The 26959-nt window shown below is 41.6% G+C and overlaps 1 protein-coding gene across 1 annotated transcript; it reads right to left on the bottom strand.

Moving 5' to 3' along the window:
• Positions 1–10289: 10289 nt before the first annotated feature.
• Positions 10290–11739, bottom strand: LOC308385367 (uncharacterized protein; the record flags this gene model as incomplete). Its single annotated transcript, XM_080864222.1, has 2 exons — positions 11034–11739; positions 10290–10808 (listed from the first exon to the last, which is right to left on the bottom strand). The coding sequence occupies exons 1-2, from the start codon at positions 11274–11276 to the stop codon at positions 10290–10292; spliced, it is 762 nt and encodes a 253-aa protein (XP_080720348.1). The 5' UTR covers positions 11277–11739.
• Between the last annotated feature and the right edge of the window lie 15220 nt (positions 11740–26959).

Consider the following 26959-nt stretch of genomic DNA (forward strand, 5'->3'; position numbering starts at 1 on the left):
TAAAAATGAAACCACTGCAAATCCGATGCTTTTCACATGTTATTGCAGGTTTTACTGTACTTTAACAACGCTGGCTAAAATGCAGCTTAAACCATGACGGCACCTCCACCCTGTTTTACAGATGGCTGTAGATTCTCACTGTTGTACCTCTCTCCTGACCTCATTTGAATGTACTGTCAATGATGTAAGACAAGAATGTCAAATTTGGGTTAATCACTCCATAAGACCTGTTTTCACAGAATTTCAGTGCCTTTTCTCCCTGTTTGCTTTCCTCTTTGAACTGAAGAAGCTTCTCAGATGAGCGGTGAAACATCTTCAAGAAACTTAAAGAAGCCTAGTTGCTTTTCTCTCCAAACACAGATTACCATGACCTGGACGACTGAGAACCTGCACAGAAATATTCTTGAATTCACCTTAAAAAAGGACAAGAAAAAAAGGCGGCTTGTTCAAGACTTTTGCACAGTAGCTTTGTAGCTGTTTATTTTATGTTAGCACTCACCAGCAAATCTCATCCATCTATTTATTACTGGTTTATAGTTGTTGTTTTATGTCATTGTTGTAGCCTGTATTTCATTATTATGTTCATGGGTGATTTTTATTCGCTTGGCTGCAGCCTACAAATGTTTTATTATAGGATTAAACTTTGTAAAGCACTTTGAACTTTTGTTTTGAACAGTGCTAAATTTATTCAATTTGCACACTATTCATACTTGATGAGTTATGTCTGTGTGCACTGATGCTGTGGATGATTTGAGGGAGAGAAGGCACACAAAGGGGAAAAAAAGAGATAATCCCGAAGCTGTTTGAAGGTCAAGTGTTGCCACATTAAATTTTAAAGTATTTGTCAAGCAAATATTATATCACATCACACATATTTCCTGACGGGGATCTTGGCCTCGAATGTTTGGATTGCTGCTCCTTTGTCCTTGAAGTTTATAGCCTTCAAAATGTTTTCTTGATGTGACCGACTGAATTCGTTTGAGTCCTGCTCGTTCAGCAGGAATTCCTCATGATAAAAATCTCCACGCTCGTTCACGACCACGTTGGGATTGTTTCTGTGGCAGTAATTAAGATGTAGCCTGACAGCTTATTCTTCTTAAAATAAAATTTATTATATTTTCTGTGTTTTTTTTCCCTGGAAAACAAGAAAGGAAAAATTCAGTGCCAAGAAGTGAATTTTTTTTGTGTGTTCAGTTGCAGACAACAAGAGGCAGACTGCCAGAAATGAAATATGTTGCACTTCTGATCACTGTAGGTGCATTTCTGATCTGTTGTGTTATGCACCTTTCCCCTCTTTGCACCTGCATTTCTGCAAAAATCGTGCACGCATGCTAGGTTAAAAACAGAAAGAATTTTCCCTGGAATTTGAAAAGCCTCACGCGCTGTTTCCATGCAGATTTGTTTAGCTTTTGTTAGAAGATGTTAGTTTACTGATACGGGGCAGTTAGTTTTCCTTTAATGCGAGCAGCTGAAGAATGAATTAAAAGTAAAACAGATACAGTAGAAGAAGTAATGATTTGATCCAAAACTACAAAATAAACAAACTCACAAATTCAGCAGGGGATCAAATCATCATTTCCCCCACTGTATCCCCTCATTTGTGTTTGTTTGGGATGATACTTGCTGGATTTTATCCGTTATGTCTTCTGTCTAAAACACACCAGAAAAACCAGCCAAACACGGGCGGCCTTTCATCCTCAGTGATCCTGTGAGGCTTCCCACAAACGCCCGAGGGTGAAATCTTCCTGTGTCAGGGAACTTTGTGTTATTTACACAGTAGGCCTTGGAAGATGAGCTAACATTTGGCCCCTCGCAGGGGAACATGGAGCTATACAGCGGCGTCCAGAGGAAGTGAATTATGTTGTTGGTCACACCTCACAGAGAACATCTCACCATGCGGTTTAGTGTTTTAGAGAAAAGTGAAAAGGAGATTCGCTTTATTACAAAACACTCGACTTTTTGGCTTCGTGGAGGGCAAAGCCGCCTCCTTTCCTCCTTTCTGCTCAAGTTATAATTATTTTTTTCTGAAGACACGTGTAAGTGATGCTCTACAGTTTGACATTTCCACTCCCGTGTGTCACAGAGAACGGGCACAACTGTCAGTTTGTTTCCGAGTAAAGAGTTTCTTCTTTTATTCCAGTGAAAACCCCAGCAGCCTGAGAGCCGTGCTCTGTCCATAAACCACAAGGCCCTAACACATTGCTCATCTGTCTCTTGGGTGAGACAAGTTCACTTTTCTCAGAAAGACAACGGCTATCCTCTGAGACCACCCTGCCACCCTCACAACCACCCCTTTCACACACAAACACACTCACAGATGCAGAGACCCCCCCGCCCCTGCTCAAAAATCCCACTTCCTCCTGTACGTTGCTTTAATCGGGGGAGTCTTAGTTAATCAGTCGTGTCAAAACATTAACGGCTCATTGAGGATCACGTTTCATGCCAGCCAGACTGAACCAAGGGTGCCGTAATCTCGGTCCGTTGAGCAGATAGGACTATTTGCTTGGGCAAAGCTTCAACGCTTTATCAGGAACTAAGAGTCAGTGAAAGTATTGCTACACTTCAGTAAGAAGGCACAGGCCAAGTTCCTCTTAAACACTCTCAAAGAAAGTGGACGTTTTATACCAAGAAGCCTGTTTTTTAGAGAGGGAAGCATAGTCCACATCTGGAGTAATAATAGTAAAAGAAAATGCCCTAAGTCCAACTTTAAGAAGATAAAAACTTTCATTTAGCTTCTTAGTTCAATAACTGAAGAAGGCGTAAATCTTCGATTAATATTAACAATATTTCAAAGCAGAATCGTGAATGTAAAATTTATATTAGTGACAATTACATGTCCAAAAAGAAAAACAAAATTATGAATATTCAATGTGGCAAAAAACATTAACTTTAGTTGAACTTTTTTCAACATTTAATCAACAGAAAATAAAATTTCCATGTTCTTGGGACATGACACAAACTAATCCAAACAAGCCTTCAGTCTAACGTGCAGAAACACATTTACTTGTTATATTTTAAGCTGGAGAGTTCCCTACAATAGCACATAGGATATCAGAATCAGAATACTTTAAGATCCATAAGGATATTATGTATGTGATATGTGTTTGTTTGTCTCCTTACCAAAACTCCCTACTGAGAATCTAAAAAGCTGTGACGTAAGAGCAGAGCACTCGTCTATTTTAGCAAGAAAAGCTTCGGTATCCGGACGGTGTGAGGAATTATTGGGGTTGTAAAGAGGAAACACACCTAATTAACCTAACGGTCTCTTCTTATCAGGAGTGTAGAGAAACTGTCATGATTTGGATTGTGGAGTTGTTGAACATCCAAAATCAATCTTTAATTTGCCTAATTAAAAAAACAAACAAACTTAAAGAGGTCTCCAGAATACTGACGCTTTTTTTTTGGTAGTCTTTCTAACGCTCTTGTGCCGTTTGGTGTCAGACCTTTTACATGTGAATCATCTATTATCCTGTCAGCACAGATGCCACTTAATTGATGGTTACAGCAGTTTTCTTCATAGACCTCGTCCGTGTTGGCTTAAAGAGCTCGGAAACATAACGTGATGAAACCTAAATGTCCACGTAGCAGCTGATAACCTGATTCTCTTTTTTTCATGCGTGCCACTGATGAGACTTCAGAGGGGGCAGTGACGGTCTGTTAGGCTATCCACTGAACTGAGACCTCTCAACAATTACTGTCTGGCTTCAAAGAGCTCACACATGTATGGCTAACTGCATTAATAATTAGATCTAGCTAAGGATTTCAGTGAGGGAACTTTGTTTTTATACCCTCCCTCCTGTGTGGTAATCCTGTCGTCCAGTTAAATTTTTTTACACGTGCTCACACTTTTTTTACTTCACACATTGGTGTGAAAAGACACCAGAGGAGTGTGAGAGTCTCCCTCAGCGGCTGTCACTTCCTTACTAAGAAACAGAAATGTATAGAAATTATGCAGAGCACGCCAAACCTCGCTGACCTCCAGCAGCAGGCTCCAACCATTCACGCAAGCTGCAAACAGCAGCATGTCAGGTTGCTGCAGCGTGCCACCGAAATTTCACTTAAGTTTCACTTTCCACAGAATTTTACTTTATAAGCTGTTATGTGCAAAGACTTCTACTTATCTTCACTTTTATGTACAAGTCTAAAAAAAGTTATTGAAGTAGTGACGTGGGGGAAGAAGCACTTAAATGTTAATTTCATTGAATTTTTGACATATTTAAGTAATATGACAACATATAGCACATTTAAAGGGGATAGTTAATACATTTTATCTGCTTCGATATTACTGATGAAATTAACAACAATGAGACTACCCCAAACAGGTCTGATTTTACAGCTGGAGGCCGCTCACAAATATGCTTTTATTTCACTAGTTTTGTAGTGTCAGTGTCCCTGCTGGTAGCATGAGGCAATATCTGGACCCTACAGAGGTTGCACAGGTAGTCCAGCTCCTCCAGGGTGGTGCCATTGTTACCCAAGGAAAGAAATCACAGTTTTAAGAGCATGGAGAAGATTGAGGAAACAGGCATTTACTCTGGGAGAGCTGGACGGGGCTGCAAAACGCCCTTAACCCATCAGCACGACCAGTATCTGCTCCTTTGTGCAAGGACAACCAGGATGAGCACAGCCAGAGCACTACAAAGTGACCTCCAGCAGGCCACTGGTGTGAATGTTTAGATGTGATGTCTTTTCAAAGTGTTCCTTTCATTTTTGTTTGAGCAGTGTATATAATACTGCCAAGCTAAGCTAACAGGGGCTTGTTTGTGAGATTAAAGTAATCAATAAAATCTTATTTTAACTGCAATCTGTGATGAACCACTGCTGGAGAGAATCATCTACTAATTGGAAGTTGGTGGTTCAATCCCTGGTTCCTACATGTTGAAGATAATGAACCCTGAGTTTACCCTGATTCATCTATTGGAGTGTGTTGGGGTAAAGGTGCATAGGCTTAGAGAAAAAGGGCTTGCATGAATTTGTATGTGTGTTATGAGACTCAGAGTTACTTACTAACAGTGTCGTTACTGGAGCACAAAAGGCCATGCTTTTTTTCTTTTTTTCTCCCCCAGCTTTACCTGTTTTGTTTAATCACTAAAACACAGCTTAATCTTCAGTATAAAGGACTAAAACATCTGATTCAACGTACTTTAACTGTAAAGTATTTATTATTCACATTTTTCAGAGTCAGAAAGAAATGGCATGTTATGTTAGAAAACAACTAACTAAATAGAGTTTTCCAATCTGGCAACCCAAAGACTAACATGAATAATAATGGTCAGTAGGTTTTTTTCTCTTGTTTCATCCAGGCTAAAGCGCATTATTTCCAACTGATCAACTTCCCTTAAGTATGTTTAAGTTTGACACTTTTGAGAGAAGTTTTTCAGGTGTTTGTGACATGCCAGTCACAACACATAAATTCCAACTTAAAACCAAGATTGACCTCAAAGCTGCCTGCCTTGGACTTCTTTATTTTTTTGTCTGTATATACAAAACTGTCACATTCACTTCCACTTGCAGTTTTCATTCACTCTGCCTAATGCAATTTCCTCCGATGGAGGTCCTGAAGGGAGTCGACCGTTTTCTGTCTTTCCATCGGTCCATAAATCATGACCCTGAGTCCTGATGACGATGCAACTGTGGTCACGGTTTCCACCATCAGGTTGTGCTTCCAGCCATCCTGTCACTGAGTAATATCCGACAGAACAGCACACGTTCATGTGAGAAGCCCGGCCGTGTGGTCTCACTAAGTTATTGTGATGGTGTATGGTGAAATAGTTCTGTTTTTTTTTAATTCTCGCAAGTATTTCACATGACGGTGTGGAAATGATGGAGACCCTCGTACATTGAAACTCATCTTCTTAAGCAATACGAAAGAAAAAATTCATTAAAGAAATGACACAGGACCTGAGAGTGATACATCTGGACCTTCGGTTGGACCACTGGTATCTGCGGTGAAGCTTTGACCGTCAGTTTTGGCTGATAACGGTGTTGCTCCAACCACTTTTGCTGGGACATCCTATCAGTCCTCTTATCGCACTCTAACCAAGCAAACGGATCAACATTTTCCCTAAACTGTAAACTATTCCCTTACAAACCCTCGCAGTGTGTGTGATAGTCTGCATTTAAACAAACGAGTTTATTTGTCACAGGTTTTACTCCTCTCACATGTTCTGTTACATTTTGATCTCATTGTCATAGTTTTATCAGATGAAATCGAGCCATCATCGCTGTGTCCTCGCCACGGCTTCGGCGGAAGAGGTTGTGGTGCAGAAAGCCTACCAAATCAATATAAATTATATATTTGCATCAATTCTGATGAAATTTATGATATTAAATTGCTTTGCTGTGCTTTGAAAAAAAGAAAATCGATGCATATCACTATGACAGGCCTGTGGAGCTGCAGAGTAAAGAAAAAAAAGAAGTATTGATTGGAGAATATCTCTGATTATGTCCGATTATGCCACTCATAATCTCTTTAATCCATTTAGACTAGTGTAAAAAAGAAAAAAATAACACATACACAGTGTCTTTAAAGGCTGATAGAGTGTTTTTATATTGAATTAGAAACCAGGCAGCGTGTGTGCATGCTGTACTCTGCGAAGGGCATAAAGGGAAGGGAGTGTCAGCCGGTGCGCTGCGCTGCTGACTTTAGCCGAGATGTTCCAGCTGCTACTGAGCATTCACATTACTGTAATCAAGCCCTGCTGGCACTGGTTAGCTGTTCTTCGCCGCCTCCTCTGTGCTACAGCGTTATCTTACGTTACTAGAAAGGGAACGGTGAAACACTGTAAGCTTAAAAAAGACTCTTGTCAGGGGGAGCTTTGAGAGCTGCTTTTGAGAAATAACGCCGCACATGAATCCAGCATTTTGAAAACATTCAAAGACTCAAATAATTGGCTGCTTTATGTTTATCATAAGCTAGAAGACACCTTCTTTTAAATTTTAAACGCAGATCGTCCCAAAATCCTCTTGAATGGCGAGATGAACTTGGCAGAGAACTTCCTAATATCAAGGCAGCTTTTGACCTGCTCACACCCACTGCGTAACTGTGCACGCTTGATCTGATGGTGAGCCTGCAGGTGGTGCAGTAGCATCAGCTTTGGCTCGCAGCTCTGTGCGCCGGCCTCTCCCCGACTGGGAGAGAAGAGCTGCTGACTGGAACACATTTGCCCGCCGCACAGGGAAAACACTGATTCAGCTCTTATGGGAGAGCCCCCGTCTCTGGGGTTATTGAGGTTGGGATAACACCACCGACGCTAAAGACATCCCGTCCTCATCACTCTCTGACACGCCGGGAGCGCCTGTGAAGGTTTTTAATCTGCAGCTATTGATTTACTGTTCAAACGAGAGTTGGCTTCTGGTGATGAGCTGGGATGAGATATATTTTGTGCTCCTTTTCTTTTAACTTCCTTCTAACTGTCTTCATGCTCTTGCTCAACTAATGTGTCAAAACACATAAAGTGCTGCGAGTGTGTGTGAGAGAGAGCGGCCTCAGGGTGACGATAACAGACGGAGCCCAGCGGCTGGGTGGACGACCTTCTCTGGTTAGAGCCTGGCAACACCCTTACAGCTTCACATACCCCTGCAGACCATATCTACCCCCCCTTAACCTCCTCCTTTTCCTCTCCTTCCTCTTTTACTACACCCCTCCTCAGCCCCCTCGTCTGCTACTCCACATGAATAATGCAGGGGCCCTCCTCGATCGTTGCTACCAACATGCCACGGCATGTTTTATTCACGCTAAACTCAGGCAGATCCCCCACCCCACTATCACCGCCACCACCCCCTCATCGCTGACCAGATCTGTGAGCAGCCACCGGCCTCAAAGACATCAGCGACAGCTCGCTGTGTCTGCTCGCAAGGTCTCCTTGACCCCTGCGTCCCTGCAGGAGAGCGACCCCGGTTTTTCTTGGAAGTAAATATTTGCATTTAATTCCTGAAGCCCTGTCACACCCTGCTGAACATAAATGCTCCTGATTCGGTCCAGTCCTTTTCTATCCCATTATAACTCCCTTTCTTTTCTTTTCCTTTTGTTGATGAAGGTGGCTTTTTCAGAGATGATCCTCTTTTATCAGCGAGTCTGCTGCTATCACTTGGGATGCTCTGATACACCAGTGCCCTGTTTCTTAACTATAACCTTAAATCACTCGCTTATGGTTTATGGGTCTCTTTTACAATCTTTACACCCACCTGGTTACGTCAGAGCGATGCTTGTGGTTTGATTGCCTTCTAGACACAACCCAAACACAAGAAGGTATCCTTCAAACGAGGATTTGCGATTTTTCCATTATAAACGTCTCCATTTTTGCACGTCACATGAGTGGGTGACGAGCAGCCGGATTCCTTTGACTAATTGAACTACATGACCTCTGACCTCAAAACTGAAATTTAATTTTCACATGTTAATTAACGGATTAACGGCATTAGAAAAAACACATAACCTCATATAATTGGCTTATAATTGACCAATGAACACCTAAAAGACAGTACCCCATGTTTTACATTTAATAACTTGTCATACTTTACCTCGGTGTGCACGCTGTTTTATATTTGTATATATATTTGTATTTATTTGGCTTTGGCTCTGAGCTAAGCACAAAGCTTCCTGTGTGACCACACCCATATGTATGTGTGCAAATGGCAAATAAAAGATTTTATCTTATCTTTTTTATTTATTTTAAAGATAAATATAATCCTTTGTCCTTGCTCCACCTCTAAATTAAACTTAAAATCTGCCTTTTTATTTTATTTTATTTTTTTTGTTTAATCTTGCTGGCACTTAAAACACCTAAACTAGTGGAACAGGTTAGGTGTTATATATAACTGTCAAATTTAAAGCTAAAATCTTCTTATGACGACCAAAAGATGTGACGTCATAGCTGGTGTCAGTCTGAGTGCTGTGTTGTTTTGTCTTTGGAGCTGAGGAGCTCCAGACAGTGTTTGGGGTCCATCTGTAGGAAATGTTTACCTGGACCGTTGTCCTGAAGGTGAGACGTTGCACCTGTCCTGTGTATCACTTGAACACTCACGCAGCCGAGAGTAACCACCTCCGCTCGTGTTTTGAAAACAACACGCCTGCCTTGCTTTAACAGAAGCTGTTGCGAAATCAGAGTTTTTCACCCTTATCTGATGGCCCGATCACCACGCCTCACTGACTCTCCATGGCCACGCCGGTGGGGATGACAGCGCTCTGACGAGTCATTTGTTACCCTTCGAGACTCATTCCTTTGCCCCCGTCTGAAATGCTTGATTGATTATTCATTTGTGCTCTCGTGAGGGCTGAGCACATTAGGAAGAAGGTACCAGGTTCAAGGCCTTGAGCGCAGGTTCCTCCTGCTGTCTGCAAACATTAATCTTCATGGACTTGGAGGTGGTTTCAGCATATACAGCAATTTTAGCCCCTCCACAGGTGAAGGTAAACGACAAGCAGCTGGGGGGTGTTAAAGCCGAAACCCAGCTCTCGGCCTGTTTTTGTTTTCACCAAAAACAATCTCTTGCATCATCTTGTCTCCTTACTATGCTTCCCCTGAAATATGATCCCTCACCTCCGAGTGGTGAAGCGTCCAGAGTCCAGATGGCCCGCCACGACAGCCTCTTCATCCTCGGAGGTGTCGTTAACAAATAACCAGTGTTGCCACAGTTACTTTGAAAAAGTAATATATTACGGACTACTGATTACTCCTTCCAAAAGTAACTTAGTTACTTTACTGATTACTTTATTTTTAAAGTAACTAAGTTAGATTACTAGTTACTTTATTAGTTACTTTCAGAAGCTGCCAATAACACTCCCCACTGCCTCAACATAAAAACATCAACCGATTTTGCCAATACTCACTTTATTGGAAGTGTATTTTAACAGTAATGTCAACAATATATCTCCTGACATTTGAAGTTGAACTTAAAACTTTTTTCCTGACAGAAATACTTGTTTGTATGAAAATAAAGACAGTCTTGTTACTTCACTTAACATAAATACTTTTTATAAAAAAACAAACAAACAAACAAAGAGTCTTTCTTGACTTCCCTTAAGATACTTTTTATACCATCCACATGTAAGCACTATTGTCCGCTTTTGTAACTTTGGACTAATCTTATGAAAAAAAAAAAAAGAGACTGCAGGTCCAACTTAAATTGCCTTACTTCCTTGCAGGTAATTGTTTTAAGTTAATCAACTTGAAAACTTTAATAAGTTTATTAAGTGACTTTGATAAACTTAATTCAATTACTTGTAAATAGTTATTTAAATTGGATTCCCCATTCTCTGTTTTTTCAGTATATGTTGTCATCGCATGTTATGGGGGAAACAGTAGAGTGGAGCGAGTAAACCAGTGGTTGTACCTCATTAACAGAAGCTTCTCAAACCTTTTGTCAGAAAGTCGATTTCTTTTAGGCGTGAGCACCAAACCTCCCAGACTAAAAAGTCGCTCCACAGGAGCACTTGATGGGGTTGGAGTGTTATACTTTAAAAAAATTGTCTTTATGCTTGAAAATTTATGCGGAATCTGAAGGTCGTAGCCTGACATCAGGTAGTCCATGACTTCTTTTTCTGCAGAATAGGTCTCCTCCTCTGGCTCTGCCTCAAAAGTGAAAAAGTCCATCTCACCTTGGCTGCTAGATGTAGTAGCACTGGGCACACTGGCAGGGTTTTTTGCCAGAGGAGCAGTGGTGCAACACTCTGCTGTCAGAAGCTGTTTTACTCGCTCCCTCCTTCCTGCATCTCTCAGCCATCGGAGTTTGAATTTTGGACAACTGGCAGCTGCAAGAAGGGCATCTTTGTCATCCAGCACACCGGCGAAACGAGTCTGAATAGCCTAAAAAACATAATTGATATTTTTATGCCTACAATTTATTATGTTATTGAATTATTTGCAAACCATGCCTAATATGAGATCAGTATTATGGATTAATTTTGTTTTAGGTTACTTGTAAACATTTTAATTGTTTTAATCTTATTTTTCAATGATAATTAATATTCTGTTCCATGTTTGTGAATTGTATGAAGCAAAAAATCTGACTAATTTCAAGATAGAGCGTACCTGTACAATGGCATCTGGAAGGCCTGCAGTCATCCTGGAGAGGTCATCTTTCACAGCCTGGGTCTTCTGCATCAGAACTTCAAGTGTTGGTAGTAAAGTTCCATATGGACAGTCGCCTTGTAAAATGTCCAGTGCTGCAGTCAGAGGTTTCATGGCCATGCAGTACTCATGCAGGAACTGGTATTCTTGATCTTTGAAGCACTTCAGTCCTAGCTTTGTGCACAGAGTATTCAGCTCACCCATGGGGATTTCTGCAATTCTCTTTACAGCATCAAAAAAGGAATTCCACCTTGTGGATGTTGGTATTAGGAGCTTTCTTTTGCTGATTTCTTCCACTGTTTCTGATGCAAGTGTAGATCTACTCGATTTGGTCCAAAGAGCTGTGCATTTTGCTGTGCTGCTCCTATACACAGCCCTGCTCTCTGCATTGGTTGTTAAATGTTTCTCCACATCACGTGTGCAAATTATGTTGATGGTGTGCGAAGCACACCTGCGGTGCGGGGGAAGAGACAGCTGACCATCACTTTCATTCTCAGCCGAGAGGATTTCTGACAGATCAGAAAAAGTGACATCATCGTCTTTGGGGCTGGACTCTTCCTCCTCCGTCTCATCATCGGACTCCGTGACAGGATGATAAACTTGAAACGCCTTAACAAAGTTGGATCCATTATCAGTAACTGTTGCAACTACTTTGTTGAGTAATCCATAAGAGGAGTGAATGTTTTCGATTTCTGTACCAATGACATCATACGTGTGTCTACCACGAATTCGCCTACATGCTAATGCAACCTTGTGACGCTCTAATGTGGTTCTACTGATCCAGTGGAGCGTTCCTCCCATATAGCTTCTGTTGTTAGCAGTCCAAATATCCGCGGTAGTTGAAACAAAGTCAATCTCATTCAGTGTGGCCTTCAAATTTCTCTCCATTTCTGTAAACTCCTTCTCCAAGTAAGAAGTAAAAGTCGTTCGGTGAGGCAGCTCGGCATTAACAGAAGTAGGGATCTTTTTTATTATGGCACGAAACGAGGGCGAGTCAACAGTGTTTATAGGTAGCATTTCTTCTACAATATGCTGCGCGACCAACTTCTTCAATTCTTCATCACTTACTGGTTTTGCACCAAAGTCCAACTTTTGTTGTTTGGGGGGTGTAGGACCTTCTGCGGAAGTCACGGCTCTCTGCTTCGGACCACTTGGTGGGACTCTCTCTGTGAGTTTGACTGTGCTGTGCTGCGACTCCAAATGTTTCTTTAAGTTTGACGTAGTGTTTTTGAAGGTAGATAACACTTTTTCGCCAACACAGAGTGTACAACGAACCTTAATATTTAAATCTTTAGTTGACAGAAACTCAAAATAGTGACCATATTTCCAGCTAAAGAACGAACATCTCTCTCCCTCCATTGTTGTTTACACTTTTTTACGTCGCTGGCTGCTTGTGAGCGGGAAACGTGACCTGTCGCTTATGTGACGTTTCACGACACGTATGCGTTTGTCATCCGCTGAGACGAAAAGAAAAAACCAAATCTTTTTGCTTAAAAAAATAGTAACGCACAGTGGTTTGGACAAGTAACTTTAATCTGACTACTGTTATGGAAATAGTAACGCGTTAGATTAGTCGTTACTGAAAAAGGGGTCATATTCGGAGTAACTCGTTACTAAGCAACGCGTTACCGGCATCACTGCAAATAACATACTGCAAATAGCACACATGCTTTTTCACAAAAAAGGAAACCTTGGCATTATTTCTGATGTGTTTACGGAATAGCTTCCTTTTCCCTAAAGTCTCCTCATTTGAACCCATGTTATGAAGACAACTACCCGACCCGCATGCAGATTACACTTTGTTTTGTTGTGCAACAAAGGTCCACTGTGCAAGTACGATATGAGTCGCACCTGATAACAGGATGACTCCAAACTCAGAAACAGGTCAAAGGCTAAACAACACCTTCATGTAACAGAGGAGGAAGCCTCTGTTACTGGAAATGTCCCACTCTAAGACTACGTCCACACTAGCCCGGATAGATTTGAAAATGGCGTTTTCGTCTGAGAACGCTCCGCGTCCACACTAGCGTTTTCAGTCGTTTTCACAGAGTTGTGCGTCCACATTGAAACGCCCGAAAATGCTTACATTCCAGTACTGTGCATGCATGAAGCGCAAGAAGATTCGGCCTGCCTCATTCTGTCTGCCCTTTATTTACTTTCTGGCAAAATGGCGAAGAAAAGCACCAAGTTTTTTAAATGGACTAACAATGAGGTGGAGTTGTTGCTGCGAGTAACACAAAAGTACAAAGTTGCCAAAGTGAGTGAGAATTAAACAATTTGAAGAAAAGCTATCTGGAGCATGTGCAAACTGATATTAATCTTTAATAGGGCTGTCAAAATTGAGAGCAAACAAAACAACTGCTGTATAATGCCCTCCGCTATCTTTTTTAATTGGTCACATGACTGCATCACATGACTAAAATAAGATAAGATAAGATAAGATAAGATAACCTTTATTAGTCCCACACGTGGGAAATTTGTTTTGTCACAGCAGGAAGTTATGCATCATTGTTTTCAAAAGTCTGCGTTTTAATTTAGTAATTTATGTCTTTTGCCCCCTTCATGAATAAAAGAAAATGACACTGCCAAGTTCTATACTGTGGTGATGCTTCCTCACAACCCTAAAGGGGCATCGACACAGAAAGTGATTCATGCGTCGCTTTGTTACTGATGGTAAGCCTCTAATGCAGGGGTAGGGAACTCCAGGCCTCGAGAGCTGGTGTCCTGCAGGTTTTAGATGTGTCCTTGATCCAACACAGCTGATTCAAATGGCTAAATTAGCTCCTCAATGTGTCTTGAAGTTCTCCAGAGGCCTGGTAATGACCTAATCATTTGAGTCAGGTGTGGTGACCCAGGGCGAGATCTAAAACCTGCAGGACACCAGCTCTCGAGGACTAACGTTCCCTACCCCTGCTCTAATGTATTCACCACCTTGTAACCTTCTTTGATCTCATTGGTAGTTTCTTCAGTCGCTCGCGTTGAAGGTGAGAAAAGTTTAGAGTTGATCTAAAATGCTGGATGTGACCGACTTTCTTTGGTCTGTTGTCAACATCGCTGTGAATCGCTTATTTACTGAGTCACAATTATGCAAGATTGGATTACTGTTTCATTTACTGCCACCATCTTGGGTTGTTATACCCGGGTTGGTGGGGCAGCTTCGGCTTGCCGAGTAAATCCGATTTGAGGGGGCATTCCAGATTTAAATTTGGACTCTGAACTCTGGCTTCCATCTTATTCAGGATTGATGCCACTCAGCTCTCTTTTGTTACTGAGAATACTGCCATGATTCTATAGCTGCACCATTTCGTATAACTGAAACCAACAATGGTTATGTGAAACGATGTTAGTTTACAAAGCCTGAGAAATAAGCTCTAAGAAGTCTGAATGGACACTTAAAGCTGCTCAAGTTAACTAACCTTAAATGTCAGAGTAAAAAGATACAATGTGATTGATGGTGGACGTTAAGGCGAGGTTTAAAGTTTTCAGATTAATCGCTCCTATCTGCTCCACTCACCACTGTCTTGTTTTTTCCCCTCCTCTTTCACTCCTCTTAATTTTCACTGAGTGGCTTTTAGTTTTGTTTAAACAGAATCATACTCTCTGCTTGCAGCAGGAGTGATTGGATACAGTAGAGGCTCTGCTCACTTTTATGTCATAGCAAGCGTTGCACTTTGCAGTTTAAGGATTCAGTCCTCGGGGAAGCCGTATCCTGGCTTGCCTGGTGGCAAGCAGTACCTCTGGTCATGATTTCCTAAAGCAGTGCTGTGACACATTTGTTATTTTTGCTCCTGGCTTTTAAGACTGCCACACAATTGGACATTTATAACAAGTACTAATGTCACAGTTATACTCACTATTAAACTGGTGTGTGAAATCTATTTAGGTCTTTTGATTAGTTATTTAATAGGGTTATCTGCATTATTAGCTTCTCCAACAGGTCAACAATGTCAATATTTAAAGTTAAACATTTTATTTTGGTACCTTTTATCCTTTTTTTTTTTTTAAAAAACACTGCCCAAAATCATGGGTGTAAATATGCTGTCAGTGTGTTAAGCTTGGTTTAAAAAAATAACTCTGCTGTTGGAGGATGAAACACCCTGAGCAGACGCATGCTGTCGTTACTAAGGTTTTGTACCAGGTGGAACAAATGCAACAAAAACCACAAAAAGGCAGATTTACTGAGTCCAAAACTAAAGAAGAAAATGTGAAACGCACAAACCAGGAAACAAGACAGGTCACAGGAGGGAAAACAGACAATTCACAGTAGTAGAAATAGAAATAGTCACAACCTCTAATCCACCATCAACACAAATTTCCCCCACTTATCTTCATTTTTCGTCTCTCCGTTCTCAGATGTGTTTTTCTTTTGTTACAAGGTGAAAAAGTTCAGATTTAGAGACTTGAAGCAGCTACAGTCACACTAGTGAAAAGAGTGATCGGAGACGACACAATTAAAGTTATTGAGGATGTGCGCGCCTTTCTAATGGTTGCTTTAGAAACGAGGACCACATCTGCAGCCTCTTGCTATCAGCTGCTGTGTTCAAAGCAACTCTGGTGCATCCAGACGGCGATAAAACGGCAACAAGACGGAGTCAGTCTGCTATCAGTCTGCGACCAGTCAGGTTGGCAATTACACGCCATCCTGTTTATGATAATACCAGATAAACAGGAGGTCTGTTTTCTACATACACAAAAATCTACATGAACTTCTTGCATTCAGAGTTCAGAACTTCATAGATCTGAAAAAAGAATTCAGAAATCCCAGCACATAAAGTGTTGCAATTTAACTGAAAATGACAAAGGCGCCTGCCAACCTTGCTTCTGTACAGGAATATAAATAGAAACCAGTTCAGTCGAGTCATCTATTGCAAAGAGAAGCATTCAGACTAGTTACGTTCATCACTGCAGAAGGACTCAGATCGATTGCAACGTGTTCATAAATTAGACAATTATTTGCAAAACTTTGGCAGCCAATCTGAAATGGACAATGACTGTTTGGAGACAAGTTGCTTCCCACAAGGAATCTGTGCACCACATTAGAAACCGCAATTAGACTATTTTTAGACGTCATTTGTGCAATTTTAATTTAAAAAAAAAATCATTTTAATACATTCGTATCATTGAAAACTGCTGGGTTATGTTAGGAAATAAATCAATTTGGTGCCAAGTCTTACAACTTTTTTGTTTGGAGCCCAGACAGGTTTTTGAACCACTTCAGTTTCAAAATTGTGCTGACTAACCCAGAGAAACCTGAAAAAGCAGAAGCAAACAGACCTGTTGTAAGTACTTAATGTTTTTACATGAGACCAGGTTGATATACATGAAGGAGTTTTTCATGAAACATGACAAAGGTGAGAGTGAGCCAAAGGAGGGGGCAGCCAGCCAGAGGTGAAAAACAATGAGGGCGGGTCGGACAGTCAACAAAAACCCCAAAACAAGATACACGAGTAAAGTAATGCTCAAAGTCGAGAAGAAAACCAAAAAACCAAACCAAAACCAAAAATCAAAGACAATGAAAACTAAAACTAAATACCAGACGAGAACTATGGACGAGAGAGAAAAATGTCAAAACAAGCAGAAAAATCCTCATCGTTATGGCACACAGACATTTGAGCATCTTTATTAAATGCGTCACACAAATATGACTTTTTAAACAGATTGCATACTTCCTCATTGTATATGAAGTAATGGGACAGGGGTTTAAAGGAGGCTATTTAAATCCCTCATTTATGGCTCACATGCCTCATTTTATGGCTTGTGGATGCTGAAATGCCCTTTAGACTCAACAAGGAGCCTCCTGGGATTGTCTGAATCTGCTGCTGTCCAAGTTTAGTAAATACAGCCTGAAAACAGATGTCGCTGCTAAGAGGAGGAAGGACAGTAGGCCCAGTGGAGCGATTCTGCCCGACAGAGGTCATGTTCAGAGGTGGGAGAGTAACTGAGCACATCATTGAGTGCTCAGCTTGACCCTCGGTGAGTTATTGTGTAGAGGTGGTCTGCTCTGCAGGGAGGCCCCACTTGGATCACTTTCATCCCACGCTGTGGTGCTAGAAACTGTCCTGAGAGGGTCGTTATTGTTTGTAGGTGAAACATCTTTAAGTGTTAATAACGTTATGGAGGCAGAGAAAGCTTTTCGCCTCTGCTGAGCCGAGGTCAGATAGCTTTCCTCCTGCCGAATTCATGAAAACCGGCACCGCCGTACACCGAGCTCTTCGCTTTCTCCCTGTTCAAAGTGTTCCCATCATTCACTCAAGGCTTACTTAACCAGCAGCGTGGAGATGAAAGCCTGATCATTCGAGTACTCCCAAGATCCTTTGATGCCCAACCATGAAGTATGTCTTAGGGCTTTTAGCATTCCTGACAAGGAGAGATGTGTTTTTTCTTTTTTCCCCCTTTTTTTTAAGGCTCGGGGAGCAGGAGGTCCTCACGGTGAACGGTTTCCCTGAATTGAAAGCATGTCGTTCGACTGTTGAACTGAAATGTGAAGTCTGCTTAATCTCTGCATGCTTGTTGCTGCAGATAGGCTAACTGCTGGATGCCTGTCGGGCAACCGTTCTTGAACATAACTGGTAAAATGGATGCAGGAGCCGCTCGCTTGTGATAACAGTTGTGCATTGTTTTCTCCAGATGCAGTAGTGAGTCTGCCATCATGTCTTTTCTATTTTGAGCACAGCTGTCTCTTAGCTGAGTGCCTGCAAGCCAGTTTTTTTTTTTGCTCTCTGCATTTTGTCGATTCTTTGGAGGTTTTGGGTAATGGCATAAGGAACAGCTCTCAGTGTGCAGACAGACTTCATCTCCTTTCCTCAACAGGCTTTGCTCATCAAAAAGCCGAGTCCCAGAAGCGGCCGTGTGCTGCCTGCCTCGGCCCTCGTGGTCTCAGCTGTTCGGGCTCTGGAGAGCATCGAGCCCACTCAGCTGCCTGTTCCCGTCCTAACCCCCTCCCACTGCTCTGCTCACCACAGGCTGTGTAACCCCTTCAGGATTGACAGCATCTGTCAGTGTCATTCATTCAGCAGCTTTTTGATGTTTGACCTTTTAGGTTGGGAACGTGCTAGAACTATAAACACGGCGTTTTATCGTCATTATTCTCCGCTGTTCAGGTGCTTTAACAGCTTAACGTGGCTTTAAGTAGCCTTTTGTGTACAATAGAAGACTTAATGAGGAACTATATATCACATATGAGAGCGCAGGAGCAGATAAACTACTTCCCAGTGAACACTGGAAACCAAAAACAGAACTTCATGATGTCTGCAGACAAGATCGCGCCTTCACCCGTTTTATTAGAAGCACTCGCAGACTCGCGCTCCATGGGGGAAGTCGTTTGTCAAAGACAGATCCCCTCAGGAGCTCTGCTGGGTTTAGGGGTTTCCTCTGCTGTTCACGGGGCACATTTCCCAGAATTACACTCATTCATAATGAGTCATCCATAGGGGGAAAACCCCCCCCTCAGAAGAGCTGCCTCTCCCCTCCATTCAGCTGCCCGGGCCCCTAATCTCTGCTAGGACGGCCCACAATGAGAAAGAAAGGCTGGCACTCACATCAAGCACTGGAATCTGCGATGATGACAATGGATAACACTTCATGCCCTAACGTGGACTGCTTCGTCGGGGTGTGCTGTTGGAAACTTAACACGCTTCAAATAGCCAGGATGTTTTCAAACCACATCATGTTAATGACCTTGTGTGTCATTTTTGGCAGTCTAGTTTATGATAACCATCTGTGTTACCGCTTAATAAACACAATATACAGAAGGGCTTGCTTTGCCCGTATATGATGCTATTTCCATAATATTACTGCTTAAGTGTGTGTGGTCATGGACAAAACACACATGATCGTCACCTCCAAAACATCAACAATGAGTCAGCTAGCATATTGTTTTTCACCTTTACGCTCAATATGATCTTCATTAACGCAGCTAGGTCAATATTTAAAGCCAAGACCACATATGGTCATGAGCTCTGAGTGGAGAGCGACAGAATGAAATCCTGATAGAAGTGGCACAGTTGAGCTGTCTCCCTGTCTATGGGTATTTGGGACTGCTATTCCTCCACATCAAAAGGAGCCAATTTAGGCAGTTCAAAAATCTGGTTAGGATGATTCCAAGGGGAGATGTTTCGAGGAGGAGGAGGCCATGAGGCAGACCGACGACACGCTGGCTGGATTGGGAACATCTTGGTGTCTTGTATCTCGCTTAGACTGATGCCCCAGTGACCCAGACCCAGACAAGCAGCAGAAAATGGATGGATGGATGGATTACTGCAAAGCTACAACAAACAGTGTATCCATAACACACCATGCAGAAACAATGGATGTAGTTACATAAACGTAAACGAGAATGAACAACTTGTAGAACTGGGGGAACCTATATAGATGAGAACCGGAAGGAGCGGGTTTGGAGGCGTGGTCCCGCTCCTGAAATTCAGATACTTAATCTCCAGTTATGTGAAACTAGCAGTTGGTGAGTGTTCACAGACAGGTTGGTGTGAAACTACACAAATGAGGAAGAAAGGAGATTTAAGTCATTTTGGATGTGGCATGATTGTTGGTGCCAGGTAAGCTGGTCTGAGTATTTCAGAAACTTCTGATCTACTGGGATTCCCCACATAGCCATCTGAGGGTTTACAGAGGTTGGTCCAAAGAAGGCAAAACATCCAGATGTCACGTCAGAGGTCAAAGTAGAATGGCCAGACTGCTTCGGGCAATAGAAAAGGAACAGAAAGTCATAAAAATCTGCTTACATAAACAAGGTGTACAGAATAGTATCTCTGATTGCACAACATGCCCCAGTGATCTTGTGATCCTCTATGGGCAAGCACCTCTTGCCCCTTCCTGAGAGGAGTGATGCTGCTTCCTGTTAGAAGGACATTTTTCTTCCCACTATCGCCATGTGTTTGCTCATAGGAGGTCATCTGATTTGTTGGGGTTTTGTCTCTCATTGTTTTGCCTCTATTATTTTACACTCTTTACCTCACCATATAAAACAACTTGAGCCGACTGGTGTTATTTTTTGACTATATAAAAAATTAATTGACAGTGGGGATGAAGAACTCCCTTTTAACAGGAAGAGATTTTTGGCAGAACCAGGTTGTGGGTGTGGGGAAAGAGAAGATACAAAAGAGGAACATAACGAGACCACCGAGAACAAATGGGATGAAACAGAAAACTATGCGAGAGAGCATAAAGTTACTGTTTTGTAACAGTGTGTCAACATGTTTATTTCTGCTGTTAACATGGGGGGATCTAGAAGGACTGATTCAGCAAGAGGCTCTTTGAGGAGATGCAATTCACAGCACATCACTTTTGCTTCATTTTTCAACCACACTGCACCGCTTCTTTAACAAACACCTCTGTGAAATTCTCCCTTTCGCGTGCAGTGTCTCCAGGACTTTTGGCATCTGACTAATACTTAACATTTAAAGGGACAGCATAAGTTGACCAACCTGTGACCACTGATTCTCCAAGGCCTCATGAGGTAAGAAAAACTTCTGTTTTAAGCCTTGAGAAAATGTGCATTCTCGCATTAAGAGGGATTTCATAAGAGTTCTGTTGGTTGAAGAATACGTGAGTTTTCACAAGCCATAAAGGTCAGTAATTTCACAACTTCCCACCAAGTTTTGAGGTATAGTGTATTTTGGTATTAATTACAAGAAAAATTGGGTTTACACTGAAGGAACTGCTTCATTTACACTAAAGTATACACCCATTCTTCATTTACTTCCTGTGAACAAATTTCATTTGCATTTTGCACATTCAGCTGCTGGTTATGCCGGCAAATCCTGCTATTGTGATTAATAGATTTAAGCTGTACTAATTAGACACGGCCTGTTTATTCCCTTTAAGTATTTCCAAGTTGTATTGTTGACTTTGAGAAAATTAATCAGGAAGAAACAGATCAACACCACGAAATGTTTTTGCATTTTACTACATAGAAATACAGTGTTCAATTAACCAATCATAGAGCAGTTTGTTTGAAAAGAAATACCTCCCTGAGGCCAAATATCAACTATAAAAGATCTGTGGAGATCTGTCTTCATAATTAATGACATGCTGTTGCACTGTTGGTCGTCTTTAATCAAATAAAAGACTCTGACATAGGTGGAAGCCTTGGTATTAATATAAATATACTGTGCTGTAGTGATGAATCCTACAGCGGCCTGTTGCATTAACAGTTCTGAGGGGTGACCTGAGGAACATCCCTCAATCGCACTTCACAGACACTGCAAAACATATTTTATATATATGCTTAATCCAGTTTGTCTTCTGTGTTTAAACCAGTTCAGTTTAGCTTTTAACAGTTTAACAAGAACTGGTGGCCTACTTCCCCCCCCCTTTCTTTGTCATTTTTTTAAAAAAAAATGACAAAACAGCCAAACAAAGCCAGACGACATTTTGGTAAATAGCAGTAGCCCTGGTGGAGCTGGTGGTGCTCTCGTCTTCTGGTGTTGTTGCTAGGAGACGGTGGGTCTGAAATCTGGCTTCGATGAGGTGCACCTGCTTCTCGGGGTCTGCCACATTCAGAGTCTGCACAATCAACACATGGGAGAAAAAAAACTGAACTGAGCCATGCTAATCTGAGGAGAGCTTCCCCCTCCGTCCGGCATCTCGTGATTAGATAACCGAGATGAGCTGGGTAAAATCTTCAGGGACAGATGTGCGTGCGGCGCAGGTGTTTTCTCATCATGTGCCCTCTCTCTACTGTACATAGTTCCTAAACAGCTTTTCCAAAACTGCAGAATGTCCTTCCTATGCCTTTTGCGACTCAGTAAACACGCCATGAGCTTCAGTCAATAAAGGACAAAAGGATTTAAAAATCACACAGCTTCTGTGACTTTGAAGCAGAGTGGAGCATCCGCTGCTAAAGCTGTCACACCCGGTTACCAGCTCATCTGTTTGGTGTATAAGGAGGCAAAAGACAGAACTTTTTAGTATGAAAATAGGTCAGTCATATTAGAAGGGACTGACTTCTTGTGTGGGTCATAAAAGTATAAAACTAGAGGTTCAGATTTGGTGACGATGAGGATCTACTGTACACACCATCACATGGGAGAGCTGTGACTCTAACGTCCTCACACCCTTTAATTTATTCAGGTTTCATTCACTTTCTTTACAAACACAAAGCCAGGAGAAGCGAAGAAGAAAAATCTATTCACCTTGAGGATGAAAATAGCTCGGCGACATCCCTTTCCTGGAGTCTCATTGGTCCCCCTGTGCTGCTATGTGTGTCAGCCTCCTTCCTTCCATGTGGCTGCTGGACTCCACTGTACTGTGCATGTGTCAGACTGGAGCGCCTCCAGCTCCCAGTCTGGAAGATGATCAGCTGGGCGCGGCGGGGTTTGCCAGGAAACCAAGGCCAGCAGCCAATAAACACCTCCGTATCCTCACGCTGACCTGCTGAGCTGCAGAGTGTTAATTGTGCTGCGGGTCATTAGGCTGAACACAGGCATATTTCAGACCTGGCCTCTTAGCAGGCTTTGACCTTCTGCTGGGCTCTCTGGGTAGTACAGTATGTGGGCGCCAGCATCAAACTGCCTGGTGTGAGCCCAAGCTAAAATTATCACTTTCGTCATTAATAATGATGAGGGTAACTGACCTAGTGGCCGTGTTATCAGACATATGCTCCATAAACTTCTGTAATAAGTTTGATTTTCTCTCTGTTTCTAGAGGCTGCAAGAACATCAGCATCTGTTTGCTATTGTTAGTGATCCAACTAGTGATCTGTAAAATAATAATGATAATAACTGGTATACAATAAGAGTAGCGAGGTCGTTAGCACCTATGCCTCACACCAAGAAAGTTCCTGGGTGTAAGCCTAGCTGGGGCTTTTCTGGGGGAAGTCTGAATGTTTTCCTCAGCTCTCTGTGGTTTTTCTTCAGGTACTTAGACTTCTTCAGATAGTCCATCGATGTTAGATTAGCTGTTTAGGTCCTAAATCAGCCATGGATATGAGGAAGTTAAAGTGCTTGAAGTGCATAGAACAAAGTGCTGCATTAACATATGGTTAGAAATGTGATCAAACCACTAGTCTAAAGTGGTTTAAGTGGTCATTCCTAAAAAAGATGAGCCTTTATTTTGGAAAAAAGAAGAACAAAAACCTCATGAAGTGACAAAATTTGCAAATGTCGTGTAGTAATTTTAGTACTTTTTGTACTTTTATTAGTAAACTTTGTTGTTTGAAAGCTTTTATTTTGAAAATTGGTTTTTGTGAGACTTCCTATCCACAGCTCCTTGAGGCACACCTGCTCTGCAACCCTTCTTAGTAAAATAAATGGAGACAGGAGACCAACACGGGGATGTCTGTGTGTTGGGTGGGGGTGTCTGTCTGTCTGATGAAAGACTGAGTGCATGCCGACTATATTGCTGCGATAGTTTCTAGAGTAATTGTTATAATAGTGTTGGACGTCTAAATTGCTCTGTATGATTTTATTTTTGTCCTGCTCGTTTTTTATTATTTTCTGTGATACTCATATCAAACAATATTTCCAAAAACATGGTTCTAAGGAATCCCTACAACCCAGAGCCTCCAGCTTCAGGTCTGCTCTGATTACTCAGTTTCAGGTGTTTCCTCTATTTTTGGCTTGTTGGTCCCACCCACCTGCTTTTTAAGCCTTCTGTTTGCAGCCAATCAGAAAGACAGAGGATGGGTTTGTATAAATAAGGTTGATCTTAAACTCTGAACTGTGAAAAACTACCCTAGCACAATCCAAAGGATGTAAGAATATGGAGCTGGAAAAAAAGCACAATTAAAATAAAACTTATCCATAAATTCGGTAAGGCAGACAGATGTTGAACTTTGTTTATTGTAGCCAAAGACTGCATAAAACATAGACATAGACATTATAAAGTTACCTACAGGTTTGAGACTCACCTTGAAGCTTCAGCTTTACCTTTCTGGCCACCGCCCCGTTAGTAATAACCTTGTTTTTGTAACCACTGGCCAGCAGCAGACCTATTTTTTTCAAGCACTCTTTAAATGACCGTAACTCCATTATCATTTATGCGAGAGATAACATTCAAACAGTTTCGGAAAGAAGAGAAGATGAGCTTTACAAGGACATTCGGTGCATCGTGGCAGCAAAAAGCATTGACGAGGTACTGTTGTATGAACATGGACACAAAAAAACATTTTACCATGGGTCCTTCACATTACCATAACTCAACAATTTCAGGCTACAGAGAAAATTCAAATAGTTCCTGATTTATGAGAATAATTTTATTTAGAATTTTACAGCTAATATTACATAATAAGCCCAAGCAGCCTGTATGATACTTGGTGATAAATGGTGAAGGAGCCAGAATACACAAAATTTGAATGAGGTGGTAGCTTGGTTAGTAAGCTGCCTGCCTAAAGACTATGAGTGAAATGCACAGACAGGCAAGCAGTCTAATTTGAGCCAAAAAAACCCAACAGATTATTAAAATACTAAAAGTTTACTCACCATAACCGAAGCACTAATCTCATGGATGGCTGTATCACATAGAAAAATCACTCATCAATTAAAAAATGCATGCTAAAGTATCCTTGGGCAAGATACTAAATCCTGAATTGCTCCTGATCTGTTCATCTGAGTATGAATTTTAGATAGAAAGCATTTAAATGTATATTATAAAGGTCTTGGATGAATGTATGTGAGTGAAAAGTGCTATATGAAGTACATGTCAATTCCCAGTCCGTCCACTGTCCACCCTCCTCTGTCACTGTTACCTGGAAACCTGGCCTGCCTCGCTCACTTGTAAGTAACGAATCAAATCAAATCTGAAAGAATAGCCTTGATTCCACAGCATTAACCCTCTCTCTCCCTCTCTCACTGGCAGTTCATCCCTGCTCGCCCAAGTGAAACACACCTGAGTCCTAAGTTCATTTTTGCTTGAGTTAAAATTAGCATTGATCACCTGGATTTAGCGTTTAAGTCCCTTGAATCTTGCAAATATGACAAAAGGACAATCGAGGCTTGAGGCTACGCTCAGATGAAGCTGGAAGAGAGGCTCTCTTCAAAGCATAAAAATCACTATAACAATGGGAATAGTTATTATTTCTCAGGACGTGAGCCCTGTTAGCCTTAATCTGCTGTAGTTGTTCTCGGATCACTAGTTTAATGTAGTCCAAAAACCCCCCAAAAAACAAGAATACTGGAGAGTACTTTTCAAACACGACAGCTAAATTCAGGTAGAAAAACACTTTAAAGCAATCAATTAAAAGTTACACAACTGAAGTGGGTTTGAATCTCAGCTTTTATCAGAATAAAATGAAAACGATTCCTTCCTCTTACCCAAATTATAATGAACCAATCCAGACGAGAGCGGTTTAGAAGCACCTGTCGCAGTTCACCTTAGGCACTCGGTAATGAAGCTAAGCGACTGACAAACGGAAGAGAAGCTCAGTCATGTGAACAGTTTGTTCCATCTGCAGTTGGCAGGCGTACTTTTGCCGACTATAATCCACCCGAAGAGCAGCAAAACACATTTGCAGGAACATTTCAGCACCTTTCTGACAAGCACATCAACTCGCCCATCTGTAAACCAGAATCTGCAGTTCATCTGTATTCTTAACTCGATGTTTCTTGATGTAGTGTCTGCATGCGGCTTGGAGGGTGACAGACGCTGAGATGCAATCTCATTGCTTGCTCCTCCGTGACCTTTGTTAGACATAATCGAGGACAGATGCTATTCACTGCTCTCACTCTCTAATGAGCTGGTGCAAAATCATTTTGTTTTTGCTCATAAGTTATTTGTTTTTTGGGTTTTGTCTTTGTTTTGAGTGGAGAGTGCGACACATGCACCTCACCATCTACGACAACATCAAAATGATCAAAGTGATATAGATTTTAGTAATTTAGCTTTAATGATAACTGTTAGGGTCTCAGTCATGGCTAAAGACCGGTCAGTGATCCCTTGGCAACCAGCAGTTGCTATGGAAACCAGAGTATTTTAACAGCCAGTTGGGGAGTGGTTGCTGGAGGTTGCTGGCAGTTGCTAACAAAAAAAAAAAAGGTCTCAAAGAGCTATAACATGCTACATAAATGACTTCCTTGTGATTCTTTTAGCTGCTAGATTGCTGCGGTCACTCGCATGCCCAACGGGAAATCTACGTCGCAACCTACGACTTGACTGCAAACCCCTCTAAACCTGACGTTATAATCTACGTCTGTCACAGGCTGGGTCTCTGACCCAGCGCTCTGAGTTCATGTTTGTATTTGTCTCATTTTGTTATGTGATTTAGTTTGTGTTATTTCCTATCTGCCTTTAGTTTAGGCAGTTATTGTTCCTGGGTTTTCTATGTTTTGGGGTTTTGTATTTATTCATCACGTATTAGGTCTGTTAAGTTGTGTTGTCATGTTTAGTTTTAGTATTTCCTGTTTTATTTTGACAATGTCATGTGTTCTTTGTTCATTGTATTTAGCTTTCCACTCCTGGTCCTGTCATTAGGTTTATGTCTGTCAGCTGTTCCCCCATGTGTCCCCACTTCCCCTGATCACCTCATGTCTGTATTTAAGCCTTTTGTTTTCTTCATGCCATTGTCGGTTCGTCTGTTTACCTCAGCCATAGTTCTAGTTTTCGTCTGTTAATTCCACGTTAGTCTTAGTCTGTTTATCTCACCAGAGTTACAGTTATAGTCTTAGTCTTTGCCTGTTATTTTCCACCTCAGTTATAGTTATAGTTTTTGGTCTTAGTACCTTTAGTGTTTTGTTTCTTAGTGTTTTGCCAGTTTGTTTTGGTTTCCTGGTTTAACCCTGCCGTCATTTAAATAAAGCCTCACCTTTCTGTTAAACCTTACTACTCCTCATCGTCATCTGCTTCTGGGTCCTGTTTCCACACACACCGGCGCACCCCGCCGTGACAACGTCGTAATCTGATGTACAATCTCCTGAGAAATGTAACTACATTACATT

Source organism: Rhamphochromis sp. 'chilingali' (assembly GCF_963969265.1).
Source record: "Rhamphochromis sp. 'chilingali' genome assembly, chromosome: 18".
In the NCBI taxonomy this organism is placed as follows: Eukaryota; Metazoa; Chordata; class Actinopteri; order Cichliformes; family Cichlidae; genus Rhamphochromis; species Rhamphochromis sp. 'chilingali'.